The sequence below is a fragment of the Mus musculus genome, chromosome 9, assembly GCF_000001635.26.
Source record: "Mus musculus strain C57BL/6J chromosome 9, GRCm38.p6 C57BL/6J".
NCBI classification, from domain to species: Eukaryota; Metazoa; Chordata; class Mammalia; order Rodentia; family Muridae; genus Mus; species Mus musculus.
This window is the reverse complement of record NC_000075.6, coordinates 27,017,455-27,040,483: the sequence shown is the minus strand read 5'-3', so window position 1 is coordinate 27,040,483 and position 23,029 is coordinate 27,017,455. Positions and strand designations below refer to the sequence as shown.

At 45.6% G+C, this 23,029-nt stretch overlaps 2 protein-coding genes across 6 annotated transcripts in view; one reads left to right on the top strand and one right to left on the bottom strand.

Moving 5' to 3' along the window:
• Window positions 1-10,319, bottom strand: part of Ncapd3 (non-SMC condensin II complex, subunit D3) — a 66,358-nt gene extending 56,039 nt beyond the window's left edge. For 2 of the 5 annotated variants that reach the window (XR_001779074.2, XM_006510697.4), the window contains exons 1-3: window positions 9,985-10,315; window positions 9,654-9,861; window positions 3,345-3,499 (exon numbers count right to left, since the gene is read on the bottom strand). Coding sequence is in view for 3 of the 5 variants with exons in the window: in XM_006510697.4 (XP_006510760.1) it covers window positions 3,345-3,499; window positions 9,654-9,714 (216 nt within the window). In the remaining 2 variants the exon portion in view is untranslated. Of the gene's footprint in view, window positions 1-3,344; window positions 3,500-9,653; window positions 9,892-9,984 lie in introns of those variants that run through there. The other 3 variants (NM_178113.4, XM_006510698.4, XM_017313698.1) reach the window with 3 other exon arrangements.
• A 70-nt stretch (window positions 10,320-10,389) lies between these two features.
• The window catches only part of Vps26b (VPS26 retromer complex component B), a 25,593-nt gene continuing 12,953 nt past the window's right edge, over window positions 10,390-23,029 (top strand). The window contains exons 1-2 of the mRNA NM_178027.4: window positions 10,390-11,085; window positions 21,010-21,166. Coding sequence (NP_821170.1) covers window positions 10,863-11,085; window positions 21,010-21,166 — 380 coding nt within the window. The 5' untranslated portion in view covers window positions 10,390-10,862. The remainder of the gene's footprint in view (window positions 11,086-21,009; window positions 21,167-23,029) is intronic.

Below are 23,029 nucleotides of genomic sequence, written 5' to 3'. Positions count from 1 at the left end.
TAAAAGAAGGGCATGCGGTACATGCCTTGAGGCAGAGGCAGGTGGATCTTTGAGTTGGAAGCCAGCCTGGTCTACACAGTGAGTTCTAGGACAGCCAGAGCTAAACAGTAAAAAGGATAGGCAACGTTGCAGAGTAGCTACACTGAACAGCACATACTACAGATTGCTGACAATCCTAACGAAATGGGGCATGGTGACACATGTCTATAGTCTTAGTCACTGGAAGGCTGAAGCATAAAGGACAACAGTTTAAGGTTAGCATGGGCTGCACAACAGCATCCTGCTGGAGAATCCTTTTGTATTCTCTTTTCCTTGAAGGTCAGTCATACTCTCACTCCAAATGCAGTGGGCACCCCTCCTCTGACTGTACTACCTAGTCACCATAATTCCCCTGTGTCACCTAGCAGCTGCAATCCCCTGGCTGCTATCTAGTCTGCAGGGTCAGTACTCCCATCGCTGACTACCCCACTGGGGCCTCATCCAATAACTCTCCGTTCTTACTGGGACCTCTTCTTGCCCTAGCTAGTAGCACCCTTGTCTCAGTGCCTACTCATGCCTTGATCCACAACATTTTGCTCTTACCTTTTGGCCTTCTGACCTGCATTTCTAACTTCTAATCATACCCTTCAGTGATCTTCAAATACAATCTCACCTTGGTTAACATCCTCCTCCGAATTTTGTTGTTCTAAGGCTTTGCTGGCCATCCTGGGGACTGAACCTATGGCCTCATGCATGCTGGGCAAATACTGTGCCCCTGAGCTAAGGTCCCCGTCCTTAACTTTTCTACCTAATGTGGCAATTTTTGCCATGTCTTAGATACATGGACATAACTTCTTAATTCTAAGACCTCTATTAATTCTACCTAAACAATTTTCATGTTTTTGGTCTTCTGCTCCAGTTTCCACAACTAAAACTGCAGACGGTACTATTAGCATTCATTACATACTATTCCAGCAGCCTCCCAAGGGATCTCCTGGTGCAGTTGTTCCCCCTGTAGTCTGCCTATGGAGAAGAACATTTGTGTGCCACTTACAACAGAACCTCAGGCATAACCATGTCTTGTCAATGTACCAAACTCCACAAGTGAAGCCCATTTATACTAACCAGTTCCATGTTACCTTCACACAATCTAGGGTCACTTGGAAAGAGGGAACTTTGACTAAGAAAATGTCCTCTGCAGACTGGCCTGTAGGCAAGCCTATGGGGCATACTGTGAGTTGATGATGGATGTTGGTGGGCCCAGCTCGCTGTGGATCCTGTCACTCCTAGGCTGCTAGTCCTCCTGCTGTACATACATAAGGCAGGCTGCCCAGCCCATGGAGCAAGCCGGAAAGCAGCACTCCTCTATAGCGTCTGCTCCTGATTCCTGCCCTGCTCTTCCTCAGTGACAGACTGCTATCTCAACACATAAGATGAAACGAACCCTTCCCTCCCAAATTGCTTTAGGTCATGGTGCTTTATCACAGCAAGAGGCCTAATTAGGACAGTATTTAACATCACCTGTAATCTGTTCTCAGTCTAACTCATGTCTCCCATGGTTTAAAAAGTCTGAATGCCAATCATAACAGCCATAACTCTCAATAGTCCTTGCATATTCCTACTGTCTTAACCCCATCCCTAGTTTCTACAGTACTCAATGAAACGCTTAGTATTACTCTAAAAGGATGTTCAATTCCATGACTTCTTCTTGATGAGTTCTGCTTGTCTGTAACTGCAGCTCAGTGATGCCCTGCCTCGTCTCCTAGGCACTGGGATTAGATAGAGGAGTGTACTATCACATTTAGCCTGAATGAAGACTTGTGCTTTTACTCCCTAATAAAAACTTTGCTAAATTACATTTATTTATTTGCTTATTGTGTGAGTGTGAACACTTGTGAATATATCACAGCACATATGTAGAGGTCAAAGGGCAACAGCAGGAGTTGGTTCTTCTTTCTATTGTATGGGTCCTGAGAATCAAACTCAGTTTGTCAGGCATGGTAGCAAGCATCTTCACCCGCTGAGTGCTGAGCAGCCAGCCCTCTTGCTGGCCCCTTTGATTTTTTTTTTGAATACATAGCCCAGGCTGGCCATAAATTTGTAGCACCAATCCCCTGTCTCATCCTTCCAAGTACTGGGATTACAGGTGTGTGCTACTATAACTGCTTCTTACTTACTTATTTATTTGTTTTTTCTTTGTTTGTTTGAGATAGGGTATCACTATGTAGTGCTGACTGTCCTGGAAATCACTGCCAGACCAAGCTAACCTCAAAGTCACAGAGATCTGCCTGCCTCTGCCTCCTGAGTGCTGGGACTAAAGGCGTGCGCCACCATGTCTAGCTGAACTTGCTTCTTTTTAAAAAGAAGTTCATGATCTCAATGTTAATAAGCTCATGAAAGCTAGAGAGATGCCTCTATGGGCACAGGACTTGGTTCACAAATCATGCCAATCTCATGCTTTCTTTGGAGTCCATGTGAAATGGCAGACAGGCTAGATCCCTTTAGGAATTCCAAGCTATCAAGGGACCTAGTGGTTAGTACTCAAAGAAGAGAGGTGGAAGGCATTTGAGAACCAAAATTAAGTTGTCTTCCGACATCTCTAATACACGCAGCACACCAGATAGAACACAGTATCAAGCCCTGTGTAAACCAGTCTTAGTCAGGGTTTCTATTCCTGCACAAACATCATGACCAAGAAGCAAGTTGGGGAGGAAAGGGCTTATTCAGCTTACACTTCCATACCACTGTTCATCACTGAAGGAAGTCAGGACTGGAACTCAAGCAGGTCAGGAAGCAGGAGCTGACGCAGAAGCCATGGAGGGATGTTCTTTACTGGCTTGCTTCCCCTGGCTTGCTCAGCCTGCTCTCTTATAGAACCCAAGACTACCAGCCCAGAGATGGTCCCACCCACAAGGGGCCTTTCGCCCTTGATCACTAATTGAGAAAATGCCTTACAGTTGGATCTCATGGAGGCATTTCCTCAACTGAAGCTCCTTTCTCTGTGATAACTCCAGCTGTATCAAGTTGACACAAAACTAGCCAGTACAAACACCTAACTACTTTTCAGTCTAGTACAAGCTTTCTTAGAGCTAAGGCATGCCTGAATTGTTATTTCACTCTTCAGAGCCTTTTCCCGTGGTTTGTCTGACGCTCTTCCTTCTTGCTTCACCCTTTGAACTGCTATTGTAAAAAGGTGGTCACATCTTGAAAACAAAAGGCCAAGCTACTAGGACTGTCCAATGAGGAAAGCAGAGTTTCTGCATTACTCTCACCTGAGAAAACTATTTTTAACTTAAACTATGATGACTCTCATCCTCTGTAACACATAAAAATGAGTCACTTGATTCGTTCATTTATCTTTTTACCTCTAAAGATCCACTTTCGTCAGTCGCAAAGGGGAAGAGGCTTCCATAGAGCTTTGTGAACGCATCTCTTCCAGTCTCTAGGATCTCGCCTACTATGCTGGGGTCCAAAGGCTCAATCTCCGTGAAGTCCAGGTCCCACACGGTCTTCACCCATTCTTAAGATAAAAGGAAGTCAAACAGGTAAATACCCTCAAGCCAGTAAAACCAATCACCTTCAGATGCCAGGTATAGTTAGAAAACAGTCACCATTCCCATTGTACTCCCGTCATACAGCTGTCATAAAGATTAAGGAAACACCTGTAACTGTAGTCTCAAGGGCTCCAACACCCCTTTCTGGCCTCTGAGGGCACAGACATACATGCAAACAAGACATTCATTCATGTAAAATAAAAACAAATCTAAAAATATCAAAAAGAAACATTAGGTGTAATAGCTTCAGGGAATAGTTCTTGAACCAAAGTAGGGATCAAATTTTCTTGTAAATTCCACTCAGAAAAGACACATGCATCACCAAGAGCTTTGGCCACTTCTTTGTGAAAGTCTTATAAACAAGTTAACAAACCCAAACAAAACATATGGCACTGTACCGGGCCCCTGGACAATAATCTCATGTCAGAACAGAGATATCACTTCCCCGAAACGCTAACACTAAAAGACAAAGCAGACTCATACAGAAATACTAGGTGGCTCCCAAGCACACAACACTAGTGAAAAGAATGTGAATCAAAGGGACAGCAGCGCAGCCTTCCAGTGCCGCTCCTCACTAGGCCTCCCAGCCTTAAGGTCAACCCATTTCCTCATAAGGTACTTCCCCACCCCATGTAAAACCAGGACCAGATGCAAAAGTGGGTATCTCAATCTATCAGTCAGGTGTATCTTCAAATTAATATTCCTTATAAGTTCACCACCATTTAGGAGGACGTTTTAAGAGAAAGTCGGAGTATGAGTATAAAGACAGAACGAGAGCTCTTCCCTTCACGTCATGGTTCTCAGCATCACAGTACACTCTGAAATCTGTAGGTCTCTGTAGACCATCATCTGCCCATCACGGTTTGTCAATTGGAAGTACCTGTAGCCCATGTGGCTTTGCACAGTATTCCTTCCAAAGACGTGCAAATGATCTGAAAGAAGGCCCAATGCGGGAGGCTGGGAATGCAGCTCAGTCATGGTAAAGCTACAAGCAGAAGGGGACTCAACGCCCAGGAAACTGAAGACTGTATGGAACTGTACCTCTCTCTGTACTTGCAGAAATGCTCTCTACAGGCATCCCAGGTGAAAAAGCATCTTTCTTCCTGTCTCTGCTCTGCCTATGACAACTCGACACTGTCACTAGCATCAGGTCAGAGCTGGAAGGCAATGACTGGCCCTGATTCCAGAATCTTCATAAAATTATCGGTATGAGTTAAGTCAAACATGTCTACTGTTCTTGAGCTTCCACTACTTCATCTCTAAGATGTAATAACACCTATTAGTTACCCCTCAATAAACATTTTAAGAAAATAGTTGGAGAAGCCTTTTTAAGTCCTAGATTGTAAGATCAACCACACAATAATCAACATCCCTTAATACTGTAAAAAGTCTCCAACAGAAGAAAGACTACTGAGTTTTGTTTCATACAGCACACTAATATGCTAACTTGACCACTAACACATAGCTAATCTGTTTGTTATTAGCACTATATAATTTTTGTGAAAAATAACGTGTATAAAATACCAAAAATTGTATCAGCTATAAAACTCTCATTCAATAAACAACTACGTATCTATTTTTTATAATACTGTGCCAACACAGTAATAGATGTGTGTGCACGACACCAAAGAGTAAATAGGAAACCTAACTGGCAGTGAGTGGAAGGGTGTCGGGAGGATGACTTCTCAACTGGACAGACCACAGGAGTGCATGGAGCCCCAAAGCACAAGAGCAACGGGGTCTGGAAACAGAACGGTCAACAGAGAGGGAGTCTGGGTTGAGAAAGTCAGTCTGTTAGTGGCTGTTCATCAAGTATTTTACACCAGGCATGAAGCTCAAGTGTACAAAGATCTTGTTAGATATTGTAAACATTTGACAGACGATGAAACCAAGGCCTATGCAGGTTAAACATGTCCAATGGTAGCTAAAACACCACTGCTGCTGCCTAACTGAAGCATCTCTAAGGCCAAAGGTAACACGTGTAGAAAAGCAGACAGAAGAGAACAGAGAAAGTTCTGTTGTATGAAGGCCAGCCCTGGGCCCAGGGAAGTATAGCCCAACTCTCAAATGCTTCGGGACCTGACAGTCTCAAGGGTAGCACATCTCTCCCTCCATCTGTCACACATGGCTACTGAAAAGGCCCCAAGTTGGGCAAGCAACTCCACTCCCTGCATAGTTACTGCAAGGGGAAGATGTACACAGCGGCACAAGTGTACCTACACTTAGATCAACCTCAAACTTCTGCCACTTGTGCTACTGTTCCTAATGTGGTCAGCTTGCTCTTACAGCCTTCCCAAGGCCGAGTGCTGAATTTGCCTTCCTGACACAATCTTACACTTGCTTTCCAGTGAGCTTAATAGGCTCTGTCATCTGTATTTCAGATTCCCCAATTTCAACCTGGAGCTTGAAACGCCTGAGTTGCAGCATTTCTCATACCTGATGTTCAGCGTATATGCTAGGCTAAGTCATTAAGACCTACCACAGTCTCTCCTGTCTCTGAAAAATCACGCCTTACAAAGCCACTGAAGTCCCATAACAGGCCTGAGGTCTCTGATGAACTCCTTAACACCCCCATGAACATGGCCCGAAGAGCTGAGCACCATACACTTCTGTGATGCCCAATTTTTTCAATAATTCCTGTACTTTCATCTTCCAGTCCTGATAAGAAGGCTTTGGCCAGTGTCGGCCAAGTGTGCCTACTGGTTTGTATGAGCCCATCTGTCAGGAACTGTTTTCCTGCATACCCCCGGTTATACAGCCTTGTCTTGAGGAGGAGGAACAGTTACACGTCTGTTTCTATGCTTCAGGGTAGTCAGGATGATCCTATCTGCTCCATGACCCAGAGCCTCAGAAGCCAGGCTGTGAGAGACTCTTTCATTTCTAACAGTTAAGTCTTTCCCAACTGTTGCAGTTTAGAGACAGTCTATTCTCTAATTATCTGTTTCTTATGCTAGGCCATTACGAAGGCTTCCATTTTCATGCTGAATTATAGGCCAACCCCTCCCTTTTCTGTACTAAAAAGTAAACCAGAGGAATATCTTTTATCCCATCTCCCTTATTCCCTCCCTCCTTTCTGATCTTTCCCCCAGGTTCTGTGGTTTTTGGTTTTTTGTTTTTCTGTTTTTCGAGACAGGGTTTCTCTGTATAGCCCTGCTGTCCTGGAACTCACTTTGTAGACCAGGCTAGCCTCGAACTCAGAAATGCGCCTGCCTCTGCCTCCCAAGTGTTGGGATTAAAGGTGTGCGGCACCACTGCCCGGCTTTTTTTTTTTTTTTTTTTTTTAAGAATTATTTATTTATTTTATGTATATGAATACACTGTAGCTGTCTTCAGACACACCAGAAGAGGGCATCAGATCCCATTACAGATGGTTGTGAGTCAACATGTGGTTGCTGGGAATTGAACTCAGGACCTCTGGAAGAGCAGACAGTGCTCTTAACCACTTGAGCCATCTCTCCAGCCCCCGGTTCCGTGGTTTTGATCCCAGGATATTATGTGTACTCTTCCTCTTATGCCTCACTGCCATTTGAAGAAGCTAGCCAGTGTCTCCTTCCCATCATTCTTTCCCCAGATTTCCCGACAGCTTGTAAGCTGATGTGCAGGGCAGTGGTACAGTCTTTTTCTACTACAACTCCTCTTGTATGCAGTTCTGGATAGCTCTGCTTCAATTGCAAGGACAACAAAGCTGCCGCCTTAGCCAGCTTATAATCTAGTTTCCTATGTGCCGTTTTGAAAGACTGCAATATATTCTCTAGTTCATTATCTATTCTCAGGGTGTTCCCATCTCTAAGGCCTGTTTGCATGGTGAACTCCATCAAAAAGGCATTGCACTCCATAGCACACAGAGCAGTGACTTTCAACTTGTGGGTCATGACCCCTGTGGGGGCTAAACGACCCTTTTTCAGGGGTTGCCCACACACAGATATCCTGCATGTCAGTTATTTACATCATGATTCATAACAGTAGAAAAACTACAGTAAATAAGTAGCAAAATAATTTTATGGTCAGGGGTTGCCACAACATGGGGAACTGTTGCAGTAATTTCCAACCCCAATAAGCCCATATAAAAACACACAATCTAGTTATTATATTTAAAAGATATGTATCTACACTGGGTAGAACTAGCACTAAACTAACTTATTCCCCAGCTATGAGACCCTTTGTTACTTGTAGTTTCTCCTGACCATGTAGTTCTGCTTCATCATGGCTTCCTCCTCCTCTTCTGTCCTCTCTTCTTCCCGCACATTCTCTTCTTTCCACCTGCCCCCACTCTCAAAGAGCTCCTATCCCACCTTTTCCCTCCTCTGCCCAGGTTCTCTTGAGACCAGCAGAGTACTGACTCCCCCTTGGGGCCATGACCTCTTGAGGAAGCAGACTTAACATTAGAATTCAAACAACATTAGGATAACCCACAACAGGAACCACTGACTGAGAAAGACAACCACTCTAGGATTCCTCCAAGTCAGCCTCACTTTCAGTTTGGCCTTAGGCACATACTGCCAGATAGATAAGGGATTAACAAGCAAAGAAAAGATTCTAAACCTAGCGTGGAAAGCAAATGCATCAGTTTGCTGGAGCTACCTACAGAAGCTTAGGTGACTGCCAGGTGGCTGACTTACTTAAAAGCCCTATAGCTGCACAAGCGAATGCCACAACACTACACTGCTACCTCACCTCCTGCACACACACATCCCCTTCCCCAGGACCAGAGGCAGCTGGGAGGGGCAAAGGGGGGTGTCTGGAACATCTACTAGGGGTCTACCTCTATAATAGTCTCCTGTGGACAATCACAAAGGTTCTGATGTCATATTGTGCTTGGAGAAAGGACTTCCACACCTCCTCTTATATGGTAGGCCAATGGACTGGTCATCTATTTAGAAAACAAGTAGGAAAGGCCCAAAGAGCTGACACAAGCAAGCCTGTACCTTCAAAGGAGGCAATGCAGGGTGTACAGGAGACAGTGACTGACTGCATCAGTAAGCAGTTAGGGATTATCCTGAAATTGCCTTCCTTGGCTATGGGGACAAGAGGGGGCAATAGGCATGAAAGAGAAAACCCTCAGGTTTGTGATTTAACTGGCTCAACCAGCTGGCTTTGGGAATCTTGATTTCATTCGGACATCTAATGAAGTCTTCAAGAGAACTGTCTTAGTCAGGGTTTCTATTCCTGGACAAAAAGCATCATGATCAAGAAGCAGTTCGGGAGGAAAGGGTTTATTCAGCCTAAATTTCCACACTGCTGTTCATCACCAAAGGAAGTCAGGACTGGAACCCAAGCAAGTCAAAAAGCAGGAGCTGATGCAGAGGCCATGGAGGGATGTTCTTTACTGGCTTGCTTCTCCTGGCTTGCTCAGCCTGCTCTCTTATAGAACCAAGACTACCAGCCCAGAGATGACACCACCCATAAGGGGACCTCCCCACTTTATCACTAATTGAGAAAATGCCTTACAATTGGATCTCATGGAGGCATTTTCCCAACTGAGACTCCTTTCTCTGTGATAACTCCAGCCTGTGTCAAGCTGACACACAAAACCAGCCGGTACAAGAACCATCTAGCTGAATTTATGATCACAAATTCTAAGAAAAAAAAAATCAACCTGAACATTGAGATTGTCTGTTTAAAACCACCTGGGGAATAGACTTAGGACTCCAGCAAGACTAGGTAGAACAAAGGTGACAGATGGAGATAACTGAGGCACTAGCACTATTAAAGGCCAATTATTAGCTTTTCATGTTGCTGCTGCTATTGTTATTATCACTGAGACACTCCTATTATTATTGTTTTATTATTATTATTATTGAGACTGGTTTAAATTCATTTGTGTGGCCCAGGATGGTCTTGAACTCATGGCAATCCTCCAGCCTCGACCTCCCGCATGCTAGAACAGTTTAGCTCTCTTTTCTACCAATTACTCGTCTGGACTCAGATCCCACCGTAAGTTTGGCTGGCCTTCACCCGGGCAGATTGTCACAATCCTGGGGCTCACGGTCAGTGCAGAGACCAGGGCTTCCCCTTCCCCCACCCCTACCCCTACCCTCACCGAGACGCAAGCTTGGATACATTAGGCGGAACAAAACACCCCAAGCCCCGAACCCAGAACCCGCGGCTGCGTTTCCTCACCGAGGCTGAGACCCAGCGGACACCAAGGCTGCAAGTTTTCTCCAAGATCCTGCAGCGCCATTCCGACCGTGGACGTACCGGCTCGCCGTCGCTCCCGCGCGCGCTCTGAGACGTTTTGGCGGACCAGTCACAACGTTCGGGATTTACAATCGACCAATCACCGCGCTGAGCCGTGTTCGTAACCCAAGCCAATGGGCTGGGTCGCCCACTGCGTGCGCATAAGTGGGCGGGGCAAAGACTGGAAGTTAAACAAGGCTAGCGAGGACTTTTTCTTTTTCCCTTAGCATTCCAGTTAATGTTGGGGTCAGGACGTCACTAGTGTTTTTCTTACCGTCATATCGTTCTTACACGGCAGGGAACCTAGAGGCCAGCGGGGACAGCATACTTCCTGTAGTAGCGGTCACATTTGCCCCTTCCGGTGACACTGAGCGTGCATGGGAAAGGCACCTCATCCCGTCAGACAGCACGCAAGCGTTGCTCGTATTCAAATGTGAAGAGTAGCCTGGCGTTTATCAGGCTAAGAAGGAAGAGAAATGCAACCGGAATATTACAAGGAGGCACTTGCAGTGCTAGGACTTGACGGAACATCTGGGCCCGAGTTCTACTGGAGAGAGGCCAGAGCCGCCATGTAAACAAAGCGCCCTTTGGCACTGCACATGCGCAGATGAGCGCACCCCTTGACGGCCTGGAGGGGGTAGGGAAAGCGAGGGGGGGGGGGGGGAGAGAAGACGTGCGCGTGCGCGTGGCATCATCTTCGCATCCGGGCCGGAGTTCTCCTGCCCCTTCCCCCGCCCGGCGCCGCCGTAGCACTTCGGTGCGTTACGCCGCGGGAGTCCAGGCAGTTCTGTGTGTGCGGCTGGGCGCTGGACCCCACCCGGTGGGCGACGAGACGCGCGTGCTTGGCGCCTTTCCTCCCAGGGCCCTAGTCGCTGCACCGCCAGGATCTGCGTTGGTACTGTGTCTGGCCTCTCGGTGCATCGCTGCTCTGGGCGCCGCAACCCGCAGCCGACCTCCTTCCTCCGCCCTGCCTCACCCCAGGGGCGCAGGCCATCGGCGATCGCCCACCGCCCAGCTCAGAGCGAGCGGGGCTGCGGTGCAGCGTCCAGCGCGTTCCCGCAGCCGGCCCTCCGGCCTGCCTTCCCCGAAGGCAGCTCGCGCCTGGGAGGGAGGGAGCAGTCTGTGCCGACACCGGCGCGGCCAGGCGGGGAGATGAGCTTCTTCGGCTTCGGGCAGAGCGTGGAGGTGGAAATCTTGCTGAATGATGCGGAGAGTAGGAAGCGAGCGGAGCACAAGACTGAGGACGGGAAGAAGGAGAAATATTTCCTCTTCTACGACGGGGAAACCGTCTCGGGGAAAGTGAGCCTATCACTGAAGAACCCCAACAAGCGACTAGAGCACCAGGGCATCAAGATCGAGTTCATTGGGCAGATCGGTGAGTCTATTCCCTGGGACCTTCCCAAAACCGGGACGTCAGCCTGCCCCTGGACTCGAGTGTGGGACGGGCTGGGAGCAGAGATTTTCAGTGCCCAGCTCCTGCGAGGCCTGCGACAGGTTCTTTTCAACTGTAATCTAAAGCCTGAGATTCACCCACGAGTCCCGCCCGTGGGCGACTCCCCCATGCATTCATTACCTTCTTCCGTGCCAAAAGTGACAGCGTGCTGCTGGGGAGGTGGGGACAGCCTAGATAGGGTAGGGAGCCCTCTGCTGTATGGTCGGATGCTCACCTGGTGCTTGGATATCCCCATTGTCTCTGCAGTATGCTTCCAGCTTTGCTTCTAGTAACCGGGATTTCATAGTGTGGTAGACAGTATCCTGCAGGTGGGTTTGACAGCTACAGCTGTCAGATCCAATCCAAAGTTAAGCAGTGACCCCACCCACCTATCCATCATCCCTCCTCCCCCTTTAAAATACAGTGCAGTGGACCGGGCTCATAAATTCCGTCTATCTATCTCACCTCCATTCTGTATTACATTGCATGTGCATGTTTTGAATACCTGTAACCTGCCTCTTTCTGACTGCCTCTATTTCTCAAACTTCCTTAGTACCATGCTGGTATTTAGTTGTCTGATTTTCTCCTTAAAGTCAAAGAAGTGATGCTGCAAAGACTATAATTAAATGATCAAAAATTTGCAGTGCTCAATAGTCACCTTCAAATATTGTTAGTTCTAATAGAACTAGATAGACAAGGGAAGGCGGTAAAACAAAATATTTGGGGAGCCAGGTGAGAGGTGAGTTTGGTGGCACATGCCTTAAATTGCAGCACTTGGGAGGCTGAGACAGGTAGATCTCTGAGTTGAAGGCCAGCCTGGTTCACATAGTGAGTTCTAGGCCAGCTGCCATTGCATAGTGAGACCCTGTTTCAAAATAAAACAAAACCCCACGAAGATTTGGGGAGCTGCCCATCATGACTGGCTTGTCACCCAGTCTAAGTATTTGGAGTCTTTTGTGTCATCAAAGTGCTTGGGTACTTCAAAAAATAAAACATTCGTATCATGAAGTCACCAGTAGGTTGTGCCCTGTGGATAATGAACACCAATCAGAAAATCCCTACCCTGTATCCCCTACTGCACATATGGACACTGATTTTAGCCACTTGCTTGGGACAGCTTGCTAAGTTCACATGCTAAGAGTTGAGCATACATCTCATCTGTTTGTTCCCTTTTGCCAGGGCATCCCCTCACACAGTCGTGCCTTGCGGTATCGCTGTGTATCCCAAGGTGGATGAAGCCAGTCCTAGTAAAGAATCACAGGTCAGATTATATACATTATATCCATCCAAAGCACTCTATATAAGCATGATATATGAAGCAGTCAGTACTTGCCGACTGAGAATTGGCATTTTAAGTAGGAGTTTTAAAGTGACTACTACATCAGTACTTTTGCTCTGTAATACCAGTAAAAATAGGTATGTTTTGGTTTTTGTCTATCCCATCAACTCCCTGATTATGAATAACTCAAAAGCGTCCCTGCCTCACTCCGGCAGATGAAATGAGCCATTGTAGAAGGAAAGCATGCCTAAGTCTCTTTCAGTTTAAATACAAGGTAGCCAAAGAGGCAGTTTGCTGCAATTGCCCCACCTGCTCTCTTGCCTAACTCCTTCATTCCCAGATTGTCATAACCTCACTGAATTTTCTTGAAACCTTTTATTGCTTCTTGGGATAATTTTCCCTGGGACCTTGGCACTCTGACCTGATGGGGACTCAGCTTTGTCAGCTGTAAATCAAGTATCTTAAAGTCACCTGGTAATTGAGATTGGGAGGCCGTGTCTCATGTCTCAGCTAGAGGGTTCCTTTATAGAGGTGAGAGTCGTCACTGCCATTTCACAAAGTGAATTTGAGCCAGTGATTCAGGCTTCCCACTAGGCTTCCTATGTTCTCCCCAGCTAGCTTGCCATGTGGACTTGTACAGAGAACAGTTTTCAGCCTCCAAGCATTTACTTCTGCCACGTGAGCTTTCACACAGCTAGCAGTGGGTGTGGTGCTTAAAGTAGATAGTTCAAGTTTATTCACATTCATTATCCATGGTTACTTGACAGAATGGATAGTAACAGAATTATAAGCAGTATATTTTCAGAAAAACTTTTCTAAGCAGACATGATGGTACATACTTATAATGTCAGGACTCCAAGGGTTAAGTAAGTCAGGAAGATCTGGAATTCAAGATTAGTCTGGCTACACATCAAGACACTGTCTCCAAACAAAGCAATAAAGGAAAAGCCTTTCTAGATATGTTTGGTATAAAAAAAAATCTCTCTTTCTACTTTTCCCTACCACTCTTTCTGTTCCTAAAATTGATTGCTATTAAGGATATAACAGCTTATTTGCACAAAGTACTTTCCTTGAGTTTCATGTTTCTTTATTATCTTTGTGACTTCCCCAAAGAATCAGAGCATGACATATTGTGTCATGCATCTAAGACAGTTATTACAAAGTGACTTCGGGGCACCAGAGGGAGACCAGTGGGTAACTTTGTTGAAGTTGTGGTTCTGTGGTTTTCTCCTTGGCTGCATTCTTTGACTATGTATCAAGTAGGTGGGACTTCTGTCTTGTTAGAAGGTCAGGTTATATGGGTAACTGTAGCTGCAGCCAGGAGAGTTACTTACCATCACTGAGTTCTGTCCTTCCTGATAACACAGGTTGCATGTTTGTTTGTTTGTTTGGGTTTTGGAGGAGTTGGAGCTATTGTCCCCTGTCTTACTCTATAACCTGTTCTGACATCTCTTCCATATCTTCATAATCTCTGTGAGGATGAACTGCCAAGAGGCAATTCTCATGTTGTCCATCCCTTAAAAGCTGTTTTGTTTGTTTGCTTTTTACCAGCTCCTTAGAGGGAGTATATTTATTTCCTTTCTGGAGCTTGTCCCAGCCTGCCTTTCCAGACGTCTCCCTTTAACTTCTTCTTCACTGATGATAGCTTCTTCAGATATCTTCTAGTCAGGCATGGTGGTGCATACCTGTCAGTACACCTCTTGGAAGACTGAAGCAGAAGGATCAGGAGTTCCAGGCCAGCCTGGGCTACATAGTGAAACTTTATCTTTAAAAAATGAACTAAATAGGGACTGGAGAAGTAGCTTACTAGTTGAAAGCACTGACTGTTCTTCCAGAGGTCTTGAGTTCAGTTCCCAGCACCCACATGGCAGGTTACAGCAGTCTATAACTTTAGTCCCATGGAATCCAACACTCTCTTCTGTTACAGAGACATACATGTAGACAAAACACCTAAACACATAAATAAATAAATCTTTTTTGTCTTGTATTGTTTTGTTTTTTCAAGACAGGGTTTTTCTGTATAGCACTGATTATCCTGGAACTTGCTCTGTTGATCAGGCTGGCCTTGAACTCATAGAGCTCTACCTGCCTCTGCCTTCCCAGTGCTGGGAATAAAGGTATGCACCACTGTTGCCTAGCTATAAATCTTCTTTTTTTTAAATGAAGTAAACAAATAATAAAAATCTTCTTCTGCATGAAGCACTGGTTTCAAACCCCAGTACTGACAAACAAACAAGCGAACAAACCTCTTAAGTTTCTAAAGTTTTGGTGTCTTCCCCTTGTATTTTAACTTTTTTTTCTTCTGGAAAGTATGACCTGCCCAATTAGTTAGTACTCTTTCTTCAAAAGTTTGCTAATTGCTTCCTCTCCTGTTCTTCTAAGTTCCAAGGTATCTCTTTTCAAGCAGGCTGTGTCTTCATTATTGTTGTGTTTATTTTGTTTTGTTTTTTTCAGTTGTCTTACCTTCTTACCCCAAGGCCAAAGACTGCCTCCATCCCATCAGTAGTCCAGTGGTTAATCTCTCTCTTAGTCTCAGTGGCTAGCTCTATCCTAATACTAGTCCAGTGGTTAATCTCTCTCTTAGTCTCAGTGGCTAGCTCTATCCCATCACTAGTCCAGTGGTTAATCTCTCTCTTAGTCTCAGTGGCTAGCTCTATCCCATCACTAGTCCAGTGGTTAATCTCTCTCTTAGTCTCAGTGGCTAGCACACAGAAGGTGCTACTTGATTGCTTGTCACCTGGATATTATTGGTTTAGATCTAAGATTTTACAGAAATTATTTTCTGGATTTTCTTTTTTCTTTCTTTCTTTTTCTCTCCTCTCTTCTCTTCTCTTCTCTTCTCTTCTCTTCTCTTCTCTTCTCTTCTCTTCTCTTCTTATCTTCTTTCGAATTCAGGAACAAACTTAAGAAACCACAGCTATGCCAGTCAAGTATTTCAACTCTGAACTACATCCTTAGCCCCTGGAATTACTTCAGTGAGAGAAAGGAACAGTCTAGATCAAGCAGCTAGGTTCCTGCACATGCTTGTGTAGGAGACAGTAATGAACTAGCTAGGCGTTCTTGCAGTCAAGCCCACTGAAAACTTAGGTGGTTCTTGACCATCACGCATGCCTTGGAACAGCATCTTCTTGAGGGATCTGGGACGTGAGCAATACATCTGATGTCAGCTTACTTGTTTTTCGTTTTTTTTTTTTCCATCATATTCCTATTTCAAGTTGAGATTACCTCTTCCTGTTGAGGGGTTGCCAGACCTGTGGCTCACTGGGTCCTGCAGCAAGCACTCCACAGCCTTATAGTTTGAATATTGTTTCAAGCGAGTAATCGGTTCCTAGCTCTTAATGTAGAGCCTTGTTTTAGTGATCCTGTTTTTCAGCTGCTTTGCTGTCCTCTCTGTATCTAGCACTCTTCTCCTGATAGCATAGTCTCCATTGGGACACTGCCAGTAAACCTGTGGTAAGGGAAGTTTTCCAGGTGAGACTGGTGGGATTGGGAAGATAAGGAGTATACAAGGAGCAGTGAGGCCACTACTGCACAGTTTCTAGAAGAGACCATTTCCCTGCTGAAATCCTTTGGGAAACACTGGTAAAGGTGTAAGCCAGACTTGGGAACCTTGAAGGCTAATGGGGTTAGACGAATTAAATATAATTAGAAGGTCAAACTTGCAGAGATAGGCGGACACAAATATCCTTATGCCCCAGAGCCAAATAGATAATTTTTAAAAAGTGTTTAATGAGCTCATCAATACCAGTAACCTGTCCTTAAAAAACAAGAAAACAAAAACAAACAAACAAACAAACAAAAAACAACTCCAGAGACTTTTATTTTAGCTCATTTACTCTTGAAATACCAAATGAAAGAGCATGCAGAGGATAACTGGATTGATTCTGGCAGACTTACTAAGTTGTCAGCAGGGCTTAGATCTGCACAGAGCAGAACTGCGCATGCACAACCCAGAGGTTGCATTGTTCCTGCCGGGGCAGGAGCTGGATGCAGCTATAGCAAGCAGGACTCTTGATCACATAATCCGCAAACAGATGCTCAGAAAGTAAGATGAAAATGAAGTTCTTGCTGCTTTGTATCTCTCCCAAGCCTAACATGAAGCCCAGACTGTATGTGGTGGTAGCTCAGCAGCAAGTCCCAGGATGTGTGAAAGGCTCGCCTGTAACGTCAGGTTGGCCCAATTTCCTTCTACAGTGGCAAACTCCCTTTTTGGCAGATGGTGACAGGTATTACCACGAACACATCCTGAATGCAAAAATGACTTCCTCTTTTTGAGTGAAGAGGGAAACTAATGCAGAAGTTACTAGAAGGAAATCAAAAGGATGTAGTGAGGGGTAGAGCTTCTCCCTCTCAGCTGAAGGGCTGTGGTGCTTGGGATGACCCTAGCTGCTGCTTTGGGGCGGGAGAGGAACTTTTTAAAATATTCTCTTTAGGGCATAAGGCTCTTGCTAGAACACTTGGATTTTCTGCCTTAATTTATTTAAGATGAAACCAACCCTCTGGCAAATAGCAGTGTAAAGCTACTATTCTGCCACTTTGGCCGCAGTGTTTGCGGACACATTCCAAGCTGCTTATAGCATTACAAATCAAAAAGGCCATTTCAAGCTAGATGTGATGGCATACACCTGTGTTCTTAGCAATGGAGAGGATGAACCAGGAGAATGATCCCATTTTAAAGCCAGTTTGGGCTATGTAGCAAGACCTGTCTTAAGAAAATAAAATAGCAAAAGGCTGTTCTTGCTTTCCTCAGACCACAGTGTTCCCTCATGGAATTTCTTGTAGGCAATGAGGCTGATGTGTTACAGGAAGAAAAGCACTGGAGAGAATGGGATGCTGTACAGAAAAGGTCTTTTACCCGAGCCCCCTGCTGGGCCAGGCTAGGGACTTCTGCACCTTTGCTAGGATCCTTAAATACTGCAGTCTGAGCATACTTGGAACCATCTCTGTTTCTTATTTCTCATGTTGCCTTTGGGCTGTATGATCGTTGCTTTTGTGTGTTTTCTTCCTTCTCTTTCCACTTTCCCCTTTATGCTGCAGTTTTTCCACTGGAAGTTTATGGAAATTAGGGCAATGTGCTTCTTATATGAATTCACTGGACCAAACTCCAATGCCTGGGAGCTGAGTACAGGGTTCCCAAGTTAGGGGTTCGGTTCTCACATGAGTCAGCACCATTTACCAGGCTGGGTAGCAAGATTGAGTGGAAGATTTCCTGTGATCCATGATGGCCTGCCCAGTCCTGCCCTGTCCTTCTTTGCATGTCCTGACTTTACTAAGAGCATAGTTAGTCACTGGGTTATTCACTGTCTCCTGCAGAGTTTGGAAGTGCCATCTCCCTTCAGTGATTTGTGGATTATCAGTCAGTGCCACTCATGCCACCCACTGCTGACAGCCACAGCCACCTCATCTTTAGACAAAGAAGTAGGCTATTTGTAATAAAAGACTGATGACCGGGCATGGTGGCACATGTTTTTAATACCTAGCACTCAAGGCAGTGGCAGGTGGATCTCTGTGAGTTCAAGACCAGCCTAGTCTTGTTCCAGGACAAGTTCCAGGACAGCTATTGCTACAGAGAGTGTATCAAAAAGCACACCAAACCAAACCAAACCAACAACAACAACAAAAAACATTGATCAAAAATATAACTAGGTAGGAAATAAGCCACGTATATTAACCACAGGATACACTGTAAATTTGTATGGAAATAGTGACACTAGAGTGGAATTATCTATACTATTACCATATTCATGAAAGACAGACAGAAAGAAAGGCATACTAAAACTAAACAAAAAAGTAAACAAAACTCAAAAAGCAGTTATCTGTCTTTCTCTCTCCCTCTCTCTCTCCCTAATGCTGGTGTCAAACACAGGGCCACCTCATGCATGACAGACAAGTACTCAACCACCAAACTATACCCCTAGTTCAAGTTAGGTAAACCTTCCAACAGCCCACTCTGCTTCCAAACGCCCCCAAGCTATGGAAAAGCTCCCGTGGGATGAGCATGGAGTGTTGTGGGGATTTTGCAGTCAGGTTAAGATTAACAGCTGAGATTGTTTCTCTTTGTCAGGAGGTGGTCTTCCCAGCAGTAGGACAGGGTTGAAGACTGCAGTGGGTCTAGAAAGGCAGAGTATCTGGTTTCTTGAGCCCAGTAAGGTTTTGATCCCAATGAAGTCTTCAGATCTTATACTGTTGGAGCTCTACCCAGAGCAAGTACACTGCTCTGAGCAGTCACATCACCCCTGAGAAAGAGAGAAATGATGATGCCCCAGAGATCCTGAGAACGAGGACCAGGCTTGAAAGACAGAGGACCAGTCTTTCAACCAGCTGCTCCATTTTCCCGGTTCATCTCCCTCCTGTGGGGTATAGCTTAGCACAGTGCTTGAACTCAAGGATATTTGAGGGATGACACTTGAGCTATCATGGGGCTATGTATCATCACAGGCAGACTTCAGTGCTTCCATCTAGGGTCCAGGAAGCTGGGGCTATGGGCTTCATCTTTGTTGCCTTCAGTCCAAAGTAGAAAAAAAGACCATGTATATATCAACTTAACAACTTAATTCTTGTATATATTGTTACATATACATATATACATGCACGATATATATTGTATATATATACTGAATATTGTATATGTACATATACAATATTTTGTTTTATATAATAAAAAATTTTAAGTTGTAGACTACAAAAGACATAAAATAATATAGGTCTGCTGATAACATGAGCTTTCGTGAAGAAATACCAGCTGGGCATGGGCTCATGTCATAATCCCAGAATTTGGGAGGATAAGACAGAAGGATTGCTGTGAGTTTGAGGCTAGCCTGTGCTACACAGTGAATTCTGGGCCAAACGAGACTGTGGAATTAGAAAGCCTGATCTACTCATCTTGCAGGATTATTGTAAGGATGATATAATGAAGTAACCATGCATATCCTGCAGAAGTCAGGAATTGTGGGGAATTGCAGGCTGGTCTCCAGTCGAGTTGAGGTCTGAACCCCAATGGTCATAATTCACCTTCATGACACGGTAGGGGTTCCCTCATGCTCCTGGAACTCTGGCCCCTGCCTAAGTTACCGCCCCCACAGCCCCCACAAGAGAAGCATGGTCAGTAGTCACGTTAGCAATGGCCAAGCTTCTGACCTTCAGGCTAAACTCCTTCCCAGTTATCTAGCAACAATAAAGACCATAAAAGGGCTGTTCAGCCCCCACCTTGCTCTCTTACTCCCACTCTTTTGTTCTCTTACCTCTCACTCTCACCCTTTCTCTCCCTTCTCCCCTCTCTGTCTTCTCTCCTCTCTCCTCTTTGTCCTCTCCTCTCTCCCTCTTTTTCTCTAGATTTCTCTCTCTCTCTCTCTCTCTCTCTCTCTCTCTCTCTCTCCTCTCTCTCTTCTCTTTCTCTCTCTCTCTCTCTCTCTCTCTCTCTCTCTCTCTCTCTCTCTCTCTCTCTCTCTCTCTCTCTGCCTTCTCTCTTTCTCCCTGCATTTCTATAATAAAGCTCTTAAACCATAGAGAGTCTCTGCTCCATCAAGATCTGCTGTGCATTCTGGTCAGTGTTGGGAACCTTTTCCCTCATCCCTGTCTCCTATAACCCCGGGGCTACAGGGTGTGGCCCTGGGGCCCCCAGGTTGGGGGCTGCCCCTTCTCCACCCCCCCAGTTGAGTGGGCCAGAGGCTATGCCTACCTGGGGCTGAGTGGAAAGCGTCCGGTAGCCCCCCCCCCCCCCCCATGCCTGCGTCCGCCTGCCCAGAGCACAGGAAACTCTGACCAGACGTGGACCCTATCCTCCCCTTCCCCAGGGTCTTCCCCTGGTCCCCTCTTTTTTGTTCTCAACAAGGAATGTTAGCAAGGTACTCTGTTTTTATGTTGATTCTTTTGATACATGCTGAATAGCTGTTCTCAGAATTTTCTTACCTTTATTGGTACGTAGTTAGCGGATTGCTAACAGGAGCAATGGCCCGAAGCATCACATTGGCATTTATTTATTTATTTATTTATTTATTTATTTATTTTTAAGGTTTCTTTATTTGAGATATATGAGTATTTTGCCTACATGTATATATGTGCACCACATACATGCCTGGTGCCTATAGAGGTCAGGCAAGGACACTGAACCACTGTCTAGTTACAGATGGCTGTGTGCTACCATGTGGGTACTAGGAAATGAACCCAGGCTCTTGTAAGAGCAACAAGTGCTCTTAACCAGAGACTTTTCTCTCCATTGTTGGGGCTTTCTTTGTACCATGGATTCTCCATATGTGAAGCAGAAGTGTAGGGCTGGGCATGATGGTACACACCTACTGTTCTTGTTATTTGAGACTGGGGCAAGAGAATTCTTATGTCCAAGAATGAGTAGCCAACCCAGGCAATATGGTAACACTTTGTCTCAGACAAACAAAAACAGGAAGGCATCTTTGGGAAGGCATGTGTGTGAGGAAGCCATTGGAGGGGCTGGTTTCTGGGGAAAAGAGACCCCAGAACAAGGCCACCAGTCTGGCTTGAGGGCTTCAGAAGAGAACAGTGCCCCCCCCCCCCCTGCAGTGCCCTCTCTAGGTCCATGGAGGTTCATGTAAAAGGTTTTGTTGTCCTTCCAGAACTCTACTATGACCGTGGGAACCACCATGAGTTTGTGTCTTTGGTGAAGGACCTGGCTCGGCCAGGAGAGATCACCCAATCGCAGGCCTTCGACTTTGAGTTCACCCATGTGGAAAAGCCGTATGAATCCTACACAGGACAGAATGTGAAGCTCCGGTGAGTGTCTCTGCTGTTCCTGTTGGGGTCCTGGTCCTGTCTCACAGGGCAGGGTCTCAAGCTCCGTGGCTTTTAAAGGTCTCTGTGCAGCAACTAAGGAAGAGCACGGGCAGCTTCAGTGTGCTAGTCCGTGTTACCACTGGGCTCCCCTGGGGAAAGCCTGCTGACTGAACTTCCCATGGCCGCCCTCAGACCTGAACGCAGCCACCTTACCGTTACCATCACACGGAGTCCCTCAAGACCAAGGGCCTCACAGAGTTAGGGAGATGAGGACGAAGCAAAGTGATTTTTAGAATATACTGCCCTCTTAGCTAAGTTGTTTATTTGTAAGTTTATATAATTTAAATAATAGATTTTTTGGACAACCATTTCTTAAAATTCTTTTGAAAATTCACAGATTGGCTTTCATTTGTGAGGTGGCTGCTGGCAGACACCCCAGCTTGGTTTCTAGGGGAATTGACTCCTTCCAATCTAGCTCTCCTGCAGAACATCAATGCCATTTTGGATTCTGTAACTTAACGTACTTGGAAAATAGATAAGTTTAGGATTCTAACTCTAGATCTGTCTTCTCCATTTTTTGGAAGAGATAAGAAAACAATGTTTCCATGTACAACAGAAGTCTTTAAAAATGTTGCTCAGTATAACAGAGTCTTTAAAAATTGGACACAGGGCTGAGCCTTTGTCTTAGTGTTCACTTGCCTAGCAGTACATCATCTGGGACCCATTCTAGGGGTCCTGAACCAAAAAGCTAATGTGCCTAGGAAGATCTGACATTATTCTTACTATTGTAGTCTTGGAAACTGAGGAAGGAGAGAGATGCCTGGGCCTCTTGTATTAGAAAATAAAAACCCACAGCAGCTCTAGACGCATAGGTTATGTGACATCACTGGAATACAGCAGACTCTCCTGTCATCTGATCACCTGACCCCAAGTCTTGATCTCACAAGCTCAACTTGTTTTCTCCGTCTGCTAGCCTGGGTCTAGGATGGTGAAGACTGCAGCAATACCAAATTCCCTTTTCTTTCTCCCAGTTTCCCTCCACCCATCAGAGCTGGTCATAGAGTCTTTGAAATATTTGCACCAGATTCCCACTAAAGATAGTGATTCAGCCTATCACTCTGGAGGAAGAGCCAGTGAGGATTATCTAGCACTCACTTAGTTTGACTATGCTTTAAAAGAAAAAACCCACCTCAGCACAAGCTCTTGTCATGTACTGTAGGCTGACTTCAAACTCTCAGTCCCCCTGCCTCAACCTCCCAAGTACTGGGATTACAGGTGTCTGTCACTGGAGTGATCAGTGACCCCCAAGACCAAGTTCTTAGCACAAAGGAGATTCATTTGCCTCAGAGGGTCAAAGGACAGGGAATAAGAGACGGAGGAAGAGGGAGAGGGCAAAGGGAACAGGGAAGGGGTCAGGGGTATTTGTCCCAGGGGACAAAGGACTGCCTCTGGATAGAGAAGAGACAGAAGTGGCCCATAGGCAAATGGCAATTTATAAAGGTACAAGAGGAAACCCGTGTTAGGATGAGGTGTTTAATTTTCTTTGTGCATGTTTAATAGGGCAGCCAAAGGGAGCTTTTTTTTTTTTTTTTTTTTTTTAGGTTTTTCGAGACAGGGTTTCTCTGTGTAGCCCTGGCTGTCCTGGAACTCGCTTTGTAGACCAGGCTGGCCTCGAACTCAGAAATCCGCCTGCCTCTGCCTCCCAAGTGCTGGGATTAAAGGCGTGCGCCACCACTGCCCGGCCAAAGGGAGCTTTTGAATGCTGGATTTTAATACTTTGATATGTGGACCTTGGTGGTCAGCCTCAGGAGGAGGAAGTGGCCAAATACGGGAATAGACTTTGGTGGCTAGCTTTAGGAATGT